We start from the raw sequence: 14134 nt of genomic DNA on the forward strand, positions 1-14134 counted from the left end.
AGATTGGTCATAACTTTCTAGGAGGGTGGTGCAACCCAAATCCTTGGGACAGAACCTCCTACACTTGGGACCCTCTGGGCTTCCCTGATGTTTCTTCATCTGTTCATCTATAGCCTTTATTATATGATAAACCAGTGAACACAGTTCCCTTTGCTGTTCTAGCAAAGCTTCAAACCTAAGATGGTGATTGTGGGAAAACCGATTGATACCAGCCAGTAGAAATGTCAATTCTTTTTGCCTTTTCATACTGTTCATGGGGTTCTCCAGGCAAGAATGCTGGCATGGTTTGCCACTCCCTTCTCCAGTGGATGTTTTACTTAGACTGGAGGCTCCGTTGCTCTCAATAAACCATAGACTTCCCCCAATTTAGCACCGAGACACTTGGCTATCTCAGTTCTGGCAGCCATGGAGCTGACGGAGAAGACTCGGTAGCCAGTGCGGCCGGGTGTTCATGGCCTGGCAGATGGCAGGGCAGGCTTGGGGGGCTTGGAAAGCAGAGGACACGGAGAGCAGGGGCCCTCAGCAGCAGCTTCTTGGCCATCGTCTGGCCCAGTGGCACAGTACAGCTGGCCCGCGTGGGGCTGCACCCGGGAGTGGTTTTCATGGAGGTGGCCACAAGGCCTGGCTAGCAAAGGCTTCCAGAAAACCGGCACCGGAGGGAAAAGGTGCCAGGACCCTCACCCTCCTTCTTCCAAAGGTTACTAAGCGTCTGGCGCAGGAAGAGCTCGCAGCAACCTGTGCCACAACCACCTCAAAGGTCCCTGTAGTCAAAGCTATGGCTTTTCCAGTAGCTATTATGGATGTGAGTTGGACCATAAAAAAGGCTGAGCACTTAAGGATACTTTTGAACTGCAGTGCTCAAGAAGACTCTTGAGAGTCCCTTGGACAGCAAGGAGCTCAAACTGGTCAATCCTAAAGTAAATCAGTCCTGAATATTCATAGGAAAGACATGCTGAAGCTCCAATACTTTGGCCTGATGCGAAGAACTGACTCATTGAAAAAGACCTTGATGCTGGGAAAGACTGAAAGCAGGAGAAGGGGACAAAAGAGGATGACATGGTTGGATGGCATCACCGACTCAATGGACGTGAGTTTGAGCAAAGTCCGGGAGATACTGAAGGACAGGGAAGCCTGGCATGCTGCAGTCCATGGGGTCGCAAAGAACTGGACGCAACTTAGTGACTGAAAACAAAGGAGAAACGTAGGTGACAATCGGGGGCTTGCAGTTGGTATCTTCAGTGCAGGCAGCACTATGAGACTGAGCCCTTGTGGGATCAGACGGACAGTGTCACAATAAGTTGCAGGACACCCAGTTGGTATCTGCAGACTATTGGAGCATTTCTTGGTATAGGAAAACCCACACATTTGGCACCTTCAGTAAAGGAAGAAATTGTGTTTTCCTGTCAGTGGACATGGTTAAGTAGTAGTTGTTTTCAGTCACTAAGTCATGTCCGACTCTTGTGAAGTCAAGGACTGCAGCCTGCTGGCTCCTCTGTCCATGATATTTCTGAGACAAGAATATTGAAGTGGGTTGTCATTTCCTTCTCCACTGGATCTTCCCAACCCAGAAGTCAGACTCTTGTCTCCTACATTACAAGAACCACCTGGGAAGACCCAGTTAAGTAGTGGCATAGTTATATAACATAGCCAGGGCAGAATACTGAAGAATGAGGAGGCTCTGTGATGTTCTGATATGGAAAAATCTGCAAGATATAATATTAAGAGAAAAATACATGTATAGCTGTATGTCTTTGTGTAGACTTGTTGGCTACCCTGAGGACTAAAGTGAGGGTATATTCATTATATACCCATTCTGTACATTATGAAGTTTCCATCATGCATTACACTTCTGATCTATATGTGATAAGCAATAAAGCAAATAAAATTTAGTAAAAATAGAAACATTAAAATATTATTTGCGATTGCATGACATCTTTACCTCCTTAAAGAAGAGGCCTAAAAACAGCCCTAGGAACACATACCAAGATAAAAAAGTTAATTTTACCTTTCAGTTATGTATCTTAAACCAAAAATGTTTACAGTATTAGATAGCTACTAGTATGGTATGAAACTGGACTCTATTATACTAAAAATATAATCTAGGAAAAATTCCGAGATTTTTACATTAAAAAGTTGATCTGAAAAATAAAAATGAAAAAATCTTTCACAAAAAAGTGAGTCCAAAAGTGTTTGCTATTTGCTGTCATTATCTTGGAGAGATCTGAAAGACAAACTCTAGTCTTGAAAAAGGAAATTGAGGAGGTGGGAGGGGAGTTCAGGAAGGGGAACGTACGTACACCCGGGGCAGATTCATGTCAATATATGGCAAAACCAACCAATATTGTAAAATAAAAAAATGAAAAATGAATAAATAAAGTTTAAAAAAAAGAACAAAGAAATTGAAAGTGTTAGTCGCTCAGTCACGTCCACCTCTTTGCAACCCCATCGACTATAGCTTGTCAGGCTCCTCTGTCCACGGGATTCTCCAGGCAAGAATCCTGGAGTGGGCTGCCAATCCAGGGGATCTTCCGGACCCAGGGCTCGAACCTGGGTTTCCTGCGTTGCAGGCAGACTCTTTACTGTCTGAGCCACCAGGATCTATCTCTAGTTTTGAAAAACTAGACAAAATAAATGTTTCACCTGGAGCACTTTTTCTCAATCAGTCCTCTTACAGACAGCTAGTATGCTTCCAATTGCACGGTTCCTAGCATCCTGCTGGTGCATGGGCAATGCTGAATGCATGAGTTGACTCTTCAATGTCTCATTTAGAGTCCTATTCTAAATTCATACATTTTAAAAAGTTGTCTTTGTAAAACAACTCATCACACCAAAACAACATACTCTAAGTATTTCAGTATTAGTTCCTTTTAGTTTTTCAAATAATACAGTTTTATTCACTTTCAATTGCTACATAATAGTTCATCAAATTCTTACAAACCATAACTTATAAACCATAACTGGCCTAATCATATTCTTATTGTTGGATATTAAGCCTGAGTTGATGTACTCTCCGTTAAAATTAAAGAGTGCAAAAATGAACATTACATACATTTTAAGTTGTTATTCTAAAGCTTGATCATGGTGTAACACAAAAATATACTATTAAAACAAACCAATAACAATAATTCAGCAACATCAGTAACCGTTCACTGATTTATTAGATGAACAAATATATCCATATAATCAATGAAAACTGTACGATATATAAAATAATTTAAGAAATGTTGGGAATTAGCAGCACCATCCATTATGAAACAGCAAGAAAAACTTCACACATTTTATGCAAACACGAGAAGAGGCTATAACTACTTTAAGACTTATTAATGCCACTGAATGTCTGGGATGATTGAAAAGGGCATCTCTTTAGGCAAACATACCTCCCTCTACTTCAAAGATCCGGTGAGCAAATCTGATGGTTAATATTTTAGAAAAAAGCTACTGAATGAAATAAGAGATACTGCATAGTATTTTAATCAGGACAAGGAGACTAACACCCAGCTACTTTTGCATGGCTCAACACTTCGGCTTCTATGAAAAAGTTAGTTCTGGATTATGAAATTAGAAATAAAAAATAATTTTAAAGACACTAGCTGTCGCTAAGAAACATTAAGTGGGACACAGGTCACTATGAAAATACATCACTTTTCCAGTTTGCTTAATAATTTAAAAAGTTGTGTAGTTTTCATCACAAGTGACATACAAATTTCTTCATAAGCATTTTTAAAAGTTTTAATGTATTTCTAAAATCTAATAGATTCTCTCTTTTTTTAAACCTTTAGCCCTGTTGTTACATTTACTGTGTATCAGAGTAAGAGACTGAGTTTGTGTGAAGGATACAAATTTACACACATTTTACAGCAACTTACACCCTAACATCTACAAAATTCACATTTATAATACAAGCAAGTACAAGGCCAGGCTAAAATTGTTGAATTCCAAAAAGTCAAACTCATACTATTTTTATTTTGTCCCCTTAAAAAAAGTTCAACTTCGGCACCAAATTCAAAAAAGCCCTCTTAAGAAGTTTGGAAAAAATTTCCAGACATATTTCAGCAAACACAAACAGTTTTTCTGTGCTGGTGAAGTAAAGGATTTCCGATTTTCTTCTGGCCCCTGAGTCTGCGCCGCATGGTGAGTTTAACAGAGTTCTTGCGCTGGGAGGCTGTGGGGAGGCTCGTAGGCTGAGCACCACTGCTGCGACTTAAACCATTCCGTCTGTGCCTCTTCATAAGAGGGCCAGAGTTGGATTCTTCTAATGTCCTTTTGAAGTTTGCCGGAGGGGTTCTTTCAACTTCCTGGGCTTTCATTTGACCTGGGGTCGACACCTTCACATTTTTTTGGTCCATGATGGTATTTGTTGAATTGGTAGGCACCAGGCCAATGGACAGGCTATTATTCAAAGAATCGTGTATCCTTAAAGTCAGGGCTTTAGTGCAATTTTCTTCTAGTGGCTCTGGATCTTTTGAGGATATGACTGCAGCCTGGACATTCCCTCGAGCTATCTCAGGTGGGACTTCTAAATAATTCTCTGAGAAGGCATTACTACGAATAAGGGCAGGTATATGGTCCTTGGAGTTCAGCCTTGGCCATGGGTCCTCCTCCAGGGACTGAAAAACAAGAAGGTAAGACCAAATGAGAAATAATTTATCTTAGAATTCAGCTTAACCATTGGGGAAATGAAAGGGTTTCATTAGAATAAATGACAAAATTGTTTACTTGGGGGGTTTATTTCCTACTTTCTATATTTAATTTCTGAATAGTAGTTTGGAAAATGTAAAGTGCAACATTAAAGCAATTCTGTCACAATGGAAATTCAGACTGTTGCACTGGTGCAAAGTAACACTAGCTGTTACTAGATGCTGAACACTAGATGCTGTCCTGGGAGTTGAGAAAATAGGATATATGGGAATGTGCTAAGTATGGCTAGGGCAACTTGCAAAGATACAAACGAAAATCATATGGAACTTTCAGGTGTAGTTTCTTAAAAGCTTCACAAGGAGGTACAGATATGCACTACTTTAGGTGTAGTACCCCAAATTTAAATGTTTTCTGAATATCCTCCCATCTCCAGACAAGAACATTCTTCCTATCAAATAAAAATCTTCCACTATTTTAAAATTTTATAAAATCACTATTTTAATAACTTTCTTAAGGACAAATTTTAAGCATAAATAATTCATCTTCCCCAAGTGTGTATCATTTCCCTCAATCTTTCCTCTTTCAATCAAATTAAATTTATTAAAATATTTTCTGAAAAGCCTAAGTAAATCTTTTTGTATTTAGAATGGTAAATAAAGATATATTACTAGTCACCTTCTGATATAAAATCCCCTAGGAATAAACACCTTTTGAAAAAGTGCTTTATAAAAAAGCATATTTATAAAAGTAATGTTTCCTTTAATGTTTCTAGAAATAAGAAGAAAAAGGGAAACTGTAGGAATCTAAAAGCATTTCAATTTAACCATAAACATGAACATGCTTTACTAAGGAAAATAAACCGACTTTAGGTCCACTGGAGGCTTGAGATGAGAAACTCTGAAGTCCCTAACATAGTACTGTCCCAAACAGAATACTGCTATGCTTTTTAAAATGCTTTTATTTATTTATTTATCTGGCTATGCTATGTCTTAGTGGCAGCATGCAGAATGGTTGCGACGTGCAAACTCTTAGCTGCAACATGCAAACTCTTAGCTGCAACATGCAAACTCTTAGCTATAGCATGTGGGATTTAGTTCCCTGACCAGGGATTGAACCCAGGTCCCCTGCATTGGGAACCTGAAGTCTTAGCCACTGGACCATCACAAAAGACCCTTAAGGGAGAAAAAGAAAAAAGCCTAAGTATATTTCTTTCTTTCTTTCTGGGGTCACTGGTTCATTTATTTACTTTACATTGCATGGTTTATGGAAAGTCCAATTCTTATCTGTTTTAACACTGACTAGATGTTGGGCAGCAATCTTATTTCGAAGTACCAGTGTTGAGAATGGATAACAGAACAGTCTCTATTCTAGAACATTCACATGTGGCTTTCAGCAATATCAACGACAACCTGTCTGTGAATTTATCCCCTCTGCATTAGGTTGATTCCAATGCCTACCCTGATCACAAGCATGTACTGACTGATCACAGAAACTATACCTCACCATAAGTAATTGTTGACTAAAGATTCATCATGCTTTAATATAGAAAGAGGATTTGCAACAAGACCAGGCAGCAGATCAATTCTGTAGACAGAAGACTTCCTACTACCAAAAAAGCACATTACTAATTTAGGAACAAGAAAAAAAGATACTAATCAGGCCACTTACAAGAAGAGAACATAACTGCTCTAGCTTGTACAACAGGTTTAGACATTAGATGGAATTTCTTTACAAAAGAAAAACAATGGGATGATTTTAGAGTTAACACAATTTAATTTCTGTTGTGCTGTGTTCTTTTAAACTCACAAACTATTATTCTGATACCACAGCTGCACTGGCCTTTCTTCCCCTACTTATTCCTTTAACTCTTCCATTTCCTTCTCTTTTTATTGCCCTTCTATGGGAATACACTGCATCTGTTTGCACAGCCAACGGCTTAGACTTCTGAGACTCTTCTCAGATTAATTACCACTTGTACTGCTAAGCCTTCTTACATGTTCATAAAACACGGGATATTGAGAGCTTCAGTTCAGTTCAGTCGCTCAGTCATGTCCGACTCTTTGCGACCCCATGAATCACAGCACACCAGGCCTCCCTGTCCATCACTAACTCCTGGAGTTCACGCAAACTCATGTCCATAGAGTCGGTGATGCCATCCAGCCATCTCATTCTCTGTCGTCCCCTTCTCCTCCCGTCCCCTTCTCCTTCCCAGCATCAGAGTCTTTTCCAGTGAGTCAACTCATCGCATGAGGCTCAGTTCAGTTCAGTCGCTCAGTCGTGTCCGACTCTTTGCGACCATTGGACTGTGAAGAAAGCTGATCGCATGAGGTTACATCCTAAAAATTCACACTTGCAAAGTTTTACTTCAGAGATCCACTTTGAGAGCTCCATATATTCACAATCCAACAGTAAACAGCTAATTACAAATTGTGCCTAGAATGCAACTGAAACTAAGTGCTAATCCTCTGAAAGAACTCTCTTCCTCATTCCTAGAGCTCTTGGCTTACTTAAAAAACAGCTAACATTAGTTTTGCCCTAAAGAAAGATGGAGAAAGAAAGGTGCGCGATAGTAATATATCACTTAAACAGAAGTATTTCTACTATTTTTGTCCCAAACCAAAGATTTGAGTATCGATTTAGCTTACGATTCAAACAGAAGTTGACATGTCTGTAGATAGGTAACCTAGTCTCAAGTGCCTAATCTAAATATGGGTAAGTCTTAAAAACCATTCAAAATCAACCAAAATGTCATATGCTACTAAACACAGGATTATTATTATAACAATGAAGTAAATCAGAGATACTCATGAGTAGCCATGGTTAACTAAGAGAAAGGAAACAAAAAAACACAATCTCTTGAGCAGAAATCTGTCTTTATTTACTTGTTAGGCCAGAAGCTACAGTGATTATTCTGAATGGCTCTAAATATTTTTTCATATTTAGGTGTAGCTAAATGGTTAACAAATAACCATGCCTACACGGAAGTTAGTCCATACATAAATCTCCTAATATTTACTTTAGTATAATTATTAGATCATTACTTTTCAGAATTTTAAAATGTTTTAAAGGGCTTCCCTGGTGGTCGAGTGGTTAAGAATCTGTCTGCCAATGCAGAAGACAGGGTTCCATCCTGGGTCTGGTAAGATCCCACATGCTGCAAGGCAACTAAGTCCGTGAGCCAAAACTACTGAAGCCCACGTGCCTAGAGCCTGCGCTCTGCAGCAAGAGAAGCCACAGCGATGAGAAGCCCGTGCACTGCAACAAAGAGTAGTAGTAGTTCCTGCTCGCTGCAACTAGAGAAAGCCTGCACAGCAACAAAGACCCAGGACAGCCAAAAGGACATCTTTAAGAAAGGTTTTAAAACTTATTCCTTGGTGTAATTTCTGTACAATTTTACTAATGCCAATCCACAGATTAACATTAAGAATACCCTATTACAGTATCTTCTCTCCCCTCATTCTTACCTCCATCCTATGGCACCTCTACACTACCTACAATTCAGTTACAAATACAAACACTTCAGGGAACACAAAAGTAATGAAGACTTTCAAATACAGAAACTGGTGAATTCTGAAATGAACATAAGCTCCTTCACAACACTCAAAAGAGAATGAAGAGACTTTAAAAGATCTCAACCTGCATTATTATTCAAGAGTTTTCAAAGAAAAGAAAGTTTCCACAAGAAATTCTTAAGCATAAAATACTAATTTGTCAATTTCTAAATGAAGAGTCCATGTAAGGAAAATTAAGTTGCCATATATATGTGAAGTAAAAGATAGGACAGCAATAATGGAAAACTTCCAAGTACTCTATACAGGATCACAATACCCAAAATTAAATAAATTCTTTGTACTGTGTAGCTTTGATCATCTTAAAAAACTACAGTTTTTTAAGACTGTAAATTAATTTTATGTCTACATACATGACATAAAATTCCACTGTGTTTCCCATTTTAATGGTCATTCTTCTGAAACCACGTTCTCAGAAGGCCAGGTATGTCACAGCAGTTATCAATATTACTAATTATAAGTAGAAGATTGGAAAAAAGTAGGAAAAAATTGGGATGAAATCAGAAAAAAGGCAAATACTATAGCATTTAAACTTATTTCTGAGCACATCTTAAATTCATTCAATATTAATATGGGTGAGAAACAGGAATGATGTTCCTTATTCACGTTAATAGACAATCAATTCTAAAGGCTGATATCCTAAGGTCCAGTTCAGCCTTGATTGTGTCTTATTCAAACTGCTTAATATCTCGCTCTTATTATCTATAAAATGGAATTAATTATCTGCACTATTTAGCTTCCAGGGATATGAGGTTCAAATGAAATACCACATATGCAAGTCCATCACAAGTTTTTGCTGCTGCTGCTGCTAAGTGTTAAGTCACTTCAGTTGTGTCCAACTCTGTGTGACCCCACAGACAACAGCCCACCAGGCTCCCCCGTCCCTGGGATTCTCCAGGCAAGAATACTGGAGTGGGCTGCCATTTCCTTCTCCAATGTGTGAAAGTGAAAAGCGAAAGTGAAGTCACTCAGTCATGTCTGACTCGTAGCGACCCCATGGACTGCAGCCTACCAGGCTCCTCTGTCCATGGGATTTTCTAGGCAAGAGTATTGGAGTGGCTTGCCATTGCCTTCTCCGTCACAAGCTTTTAAATGCTTACAAACATGCATAATATTAAAAGGGAATCAGTATGTTCCAAATATTAATATCGTTAATAGTCTTCAGGGGCCACATCTAGTCACTTGTCTATTAGGTGCTCTACGGAGATCCAGCATGCGGTTCAGTACCTCGGGGTACTAAATAAGAAGTACTGATAAGAAGTTACATAACAAAATCCAAAACTCTATTTTATAAAGAATCTGAAAACTGTTTCCAAGTAATACCAACCAGAAAAATTCCATCTATTACAACTTATATACTAGAGAACTGTATACCTTGACTGGTGGTGTGGAACATGGAGAAGGAGTCATCACGCAGGTTTCTTGACTGTTATAGGAAGGGCTATCAGTCAGGTTCAGATAGAGCTCATCTTCACTGGTGAAATCTCCCTGACCGTCCACTCCGGGAGAAATGCAGATTACTACGGCACTAGTATTATCTGCTCGAAGCATTCGCTGCCTCCAGCGGCCTAGTGCTCGATTCACAAGCATTTTGGCACAAGACTGTCCATGCTCACCCTGTATTTAAAACAACAAAAAAGAAGATAACTCAGACTTCGTTACCACTATGCTTGTATCAAATTAATACAAATTAATAATGTTCCACAAGGCCTACATAAATAATTAAAATTTCAAACCTTATCCACCATCCCTATAACTATGTTAAGACAGCACTGCTCTAAATTGAAAAATCAATAAAACAAAGCCTTATCCTGTGGTTAAATTTCATCTGTATTTTTATCTTTTGGGGAGCAAGAAACTTGGTCTTCATTGTAACCTTACTTAAGAAAAGTTATACAGAAGTTATCTAAAAGGGGAAGTAAACATCAAGATTTTACAGATAAACAACTATATGCCAATAAAAATTAATTTTAAAAAGTATTACAATAAATAATTCACAAATGAAATAATCATACATGGCAAAAAAAAAAAAATCCACACTGCAAAGGGCCAATTTCCTCCTAAAATAAGAGATTCTGCAAATCAAAGACAACCCCAACATAAAAAAATGTAAAAGGACATGAACAAAATTCAGAGACAAAGAAATATAAACAGTTCTTAGCTATATACATATATATGTGTGTGTGTGTGTGTGTGTATATACGTATACTGTTGCTATTCAGTTGCTCAGACATATCCAACTCTTTGCAACCCCACGCACTGCAGCACACCAAGCTTTCATGTCCTTCACTATCTCCTGGAGCTTGCTCAAACTCATGGCCACTGAGTTGACGGTGCCATCCTACTACCTCGTCCTCTGTTGCCCCTTCTCCTCTTGCCCTCAGTCTTTCCCACATCAGGGTCTTTTCCAATGAGTCAGCTCTTAGCATCAGGTGGCCAAGAGCTTCAGCTTCAGCATCAGTCCTTCCAGTGAATACTGAGGGTTGATTTTCTTTAGGAATGACTGGTTGGATCTCCTTGCTGTCCAAAGGACTCTCCAGAGTCTTCTCCAGCCCCACAGTTCGAAAGCATCTATTCTTCAGCACTCAGTCTTCTTTATGGTCCAACACGCACATCCATACATGACTATGGGAAAACCCAGAGCTTTGACTATATGGACCTTTCTCGTCAAAGTGATATCTGCTTTTTAATACATTGTCTAGGTTTGTCATAGCTTTTCTTCCAAGGAGTAAGTATCTTTTAATTTCATGGCTGCAGTCACAGTCTGCAGTGATTTTGGAGCCCAAGAAAATAAAATCTGTCACTGTTTCCATTTTTTCCCCATTTATTTGCCAGAAAGCGATAGAACCGGATGCCATGATCTTAGTTTTCTGAATGTTGAGTTTTAAGCCACCTTTTCCCTCTCCTCTTTTCACCTTCATTAAGAAGCTCTTCACTTTCTGCCATTAGGGTGAAAGCATATCTGAGGTTATTGGTATTTCTCCCAGCAGTCTTAATTCCAGCTTGTGATTCATGCAGTCCAGCATTTCACATGATGTACTCTGCATATACATTAAATAAGCATGGTGACAATACACAACCTTGACGTACTCCTTTCCCAATTTTGAACCAGTCTGTTGTTCCATGTCCATTTCTAACTACTGCTTCTTGACCTGCATATAGGTTTCTCAGGAGGTAGGTAAGGTTGTCTGGTATTCTCATCTCTTTAAGAATTTTCCAGTTTGCTGTGATCCACCCAGTCAAAGGCATATACATACATAAATGGTTAATGTCACTTATATGAAGAAAAAAACAATACAAGTCATTATAGTATAGAGATCAAATATATACCAACAGTATGCCAGCAAATCTGGAAAACTCAGCAGTGGTCACAGGATTGGAAAAGGTCAGTTTTCATTCCAATCCCAAAGAAAGGCAATGTCAAAGAATGCTCAAACTACCGCACAACTGCACTCATCTCACAGGCTAGTAAAGTCATGCTCAAAATTGTCCAAGCCAGGCTTCAGCAATACGTTAACCGTGAACTTCCAGATGTTCAAGCTGGTTTTAGAAAAGGCAGAGGAAGCAGAGGTCAAATTGCCAACATCCACTGGATCACTGAAAAAGCAAGAGAGTTCCAGAAAAACATCTATTTCTGCTTCATTGACTATGCCAAAGCCTTTGACTGTGTGGATCATAATAAACTGTGGAAAATTTTGAAAGAGATGGAATACCAGACCACCTGACCTGCCTCTTAAGAAACCTGTATGCAGGTCAGGAAGCAACAGTTAGAGCTGGACGTGGAACAAGAGACTGATTCCAATTAGGAAAAGGAGTTATTGTCACCCTGCTTATTTAACTTATATGCAGAGTACATCATGAGAAACGGTGGGCTGGAAGATGCACAAGCTGGAATCAAGATTGTAGGGAGAAACAGCAATAACCTCAGATATGCAGATGACACCACCCTTACGGCAGAAAGTGAAGAAGAACTAAAAAGCCTCTTGATGAAAAGTGAAAGAGGAGAGTGAAAAACTTGGCTTAAAGCTTAACATTCAGAAAACTAAGATCATGGTATCTGGTCCCATCACTTCATGGGAAATAGATGGGGAAACAGTGGATGACAATTTTTCTGGGCTCCAAAATCACCGCAGATGGTGATTGCAGCCATGAAATTAAAAGACGCTTACTCCTTGGAAGGAAAGTTATGACCAACTTAGACAGCATATTAAAAAGCAGAGACATTACTTTGTCAACAAAGGTCCATCTAGTCAAGGCTATGGTTTTTCCAGTGGTCATGTATGGATGTGAGAGTTGGAGTATAAAGAAAGCTGAACGCTGAAGAGTTGATGCTTTTGAACTGTGGTGTTGGAGAAGACTCTTGAGAGTCCCTTGGACTGCAAGGAGATCCAACCAGTCCATCCTAAAGGAGATCAGTCCTGGGTATTCATTGGAAGGGCTGATGTTGAAGCTGAAACTCCAATACTTTGGCCACCTGAGGCGAAGAGCTGACTCACTGGAAAAGACTCTGATGATGGAAAAGACTCTGATGATGGGAAAGACTGAGGGCAGGAGGAGAAGGGAATGACAGAGGATGAGTTGGTTGGATGGCATCACTGACTCGATGGACATGGGTTTGGGTGGACTCCGGGAGTTGGTGATGGACAGGAAGGCCTGGCGTACTGCGGTTCATGGGGTCCCAAAGAGTCAGACATGACTGAGCAATTGAACTGAAATGACTGAACTGATATACCACCAGAAACAGTAAAAAAGGAACAAAACAAATTAAACAATCTCATGTTATACAAATAAATATGGCATTATGTTGTTTTTTAGTTGCTAAGTTGTGTCCAACTCTTTGCAACCACATGGACTGTAGCCCGCCAGGCTCCTCTGCCCCATGGGATTTCCCAGGCAAGAATACTGGAGTGGACTGCCATTTCTTCTCCAGGGGATCTTCCTGACCCAGCCATCAACCCTGCATCTCCTGCATTGGCAGGTGCATTCTCTACCACTGAACCACTAGGGAAGCCCCCAAAGCATCATACGATGAATTTATAACTGTTAAGTTTCAAAGAACAGAAAAGAAAAATAATGTGCCCCAGAAAAGAGTTACATGTTTTAAAAAGTACCTCTAGAAACAGCTGGATAATGAAAATGAGTAGAAATGTTTTAAAAAGAAATGTGCCATGAACTATCAGCAGAAAAATAATTTTACTTCATGTGATAAAATAGATAAATGTGTTACAAGATTAAATACTAATATACTATAATGTATACTATATAATAATATATAATGTACTATAGTACTATACATACTTTATTAAAAGATATATAACACATATGTCATTTAATTGCCAGCTCTACCCCTAAAGTTTATATATTCAAACTGAATAAAGAACTGGGTATTTTTTCATTCTCTCCTTGGGAAACAGGTAACATTTTTATTTGGGGTTATCTGATCTTGGTCATATTACAGTATTCAATACATTAATGATGGCAAAATGTAAAAACTCATCTCAGCTGCTTTAAAATCCTAGTATTAAGCCATCCTTGCATTCCTAAGAAAAGTATCACATATAATGATGTTTTAAAACATTGCTTGCCCCCCTTCTAATATGAAAAATACGTACCTCACTTGATGAAAGGCAGCGTTAATCTGTAACTCATCAGTCTATCACATCCCCCAGTGGACATGCATGTTGCACCACTTGCCAAACACTAGTGCCCTGAGAACTCGCTGAGGGACTCTCCCTTTCACTTCTGTGTGCCTGCTTCCCTCCCAGCAAAGCTACACGGAAAGGAAATCTATATTAGCCATTTCTACTAACTTACTTGCGTTCTCCCTCAGCTCACTGATTCTGTTGACTTGAAAGTCGCTCAGTCGTGTCCGACTCTTTGCAATCCCAAGGACTATACAGTCCATGGAATTCTCTAGGTCAAAATAC

General features: G+C 39.2%; 1 protein-coding gene across 2 annotated transcripts in view; it reads right to left on the reverse strand.

Moving 5' to 3' along the window:
* Positions 1 to 2861: 2861 nt before the first annotated feature.
* Positions 2862 to 14134, reverse strand: part of PPM1D (protein phosphatase, Mg2+/Mn2+ dependent 1D) — a 64524-nt gene continuing 53251 nt past the window's right edge. For both annotated transcript variants that reach the window (XM_055400200.2, XM_055400193.2), the window contains exons 5-6: positions 9582 to 9824; positions 2862 to 4607 (exon numbers count right to left, since the gene is read on the reverse strand). In XM_055400200.2, coding sequence (XP_055256175.1) covers positions 4050 to 4607; positions 9582 to 9824 — 801 coding nt within the window. In that variant the 3' untranslated portion in view covers positions 2862 to 4049. The remainder of the gene's footprint in view (positions 4608 to 9581; positions 9825 to 14134) is intronic.

The sequence above is a fragment of the Moschus berezovskii genome, chromosome 20 (genome assembly GCF_049115385.1).
Source record: "Moschus berezovskii isolate FMDL1 chromosome 20, NW_MosBer_1.0, whole genome shotgun sequence".
Classification (NCBI taxonomy): Eukaryota; Metazoa; Chordata; class Mammalia; order Artiodactyla; family Moschidae; genus Moschus; species Moschus berezovskii.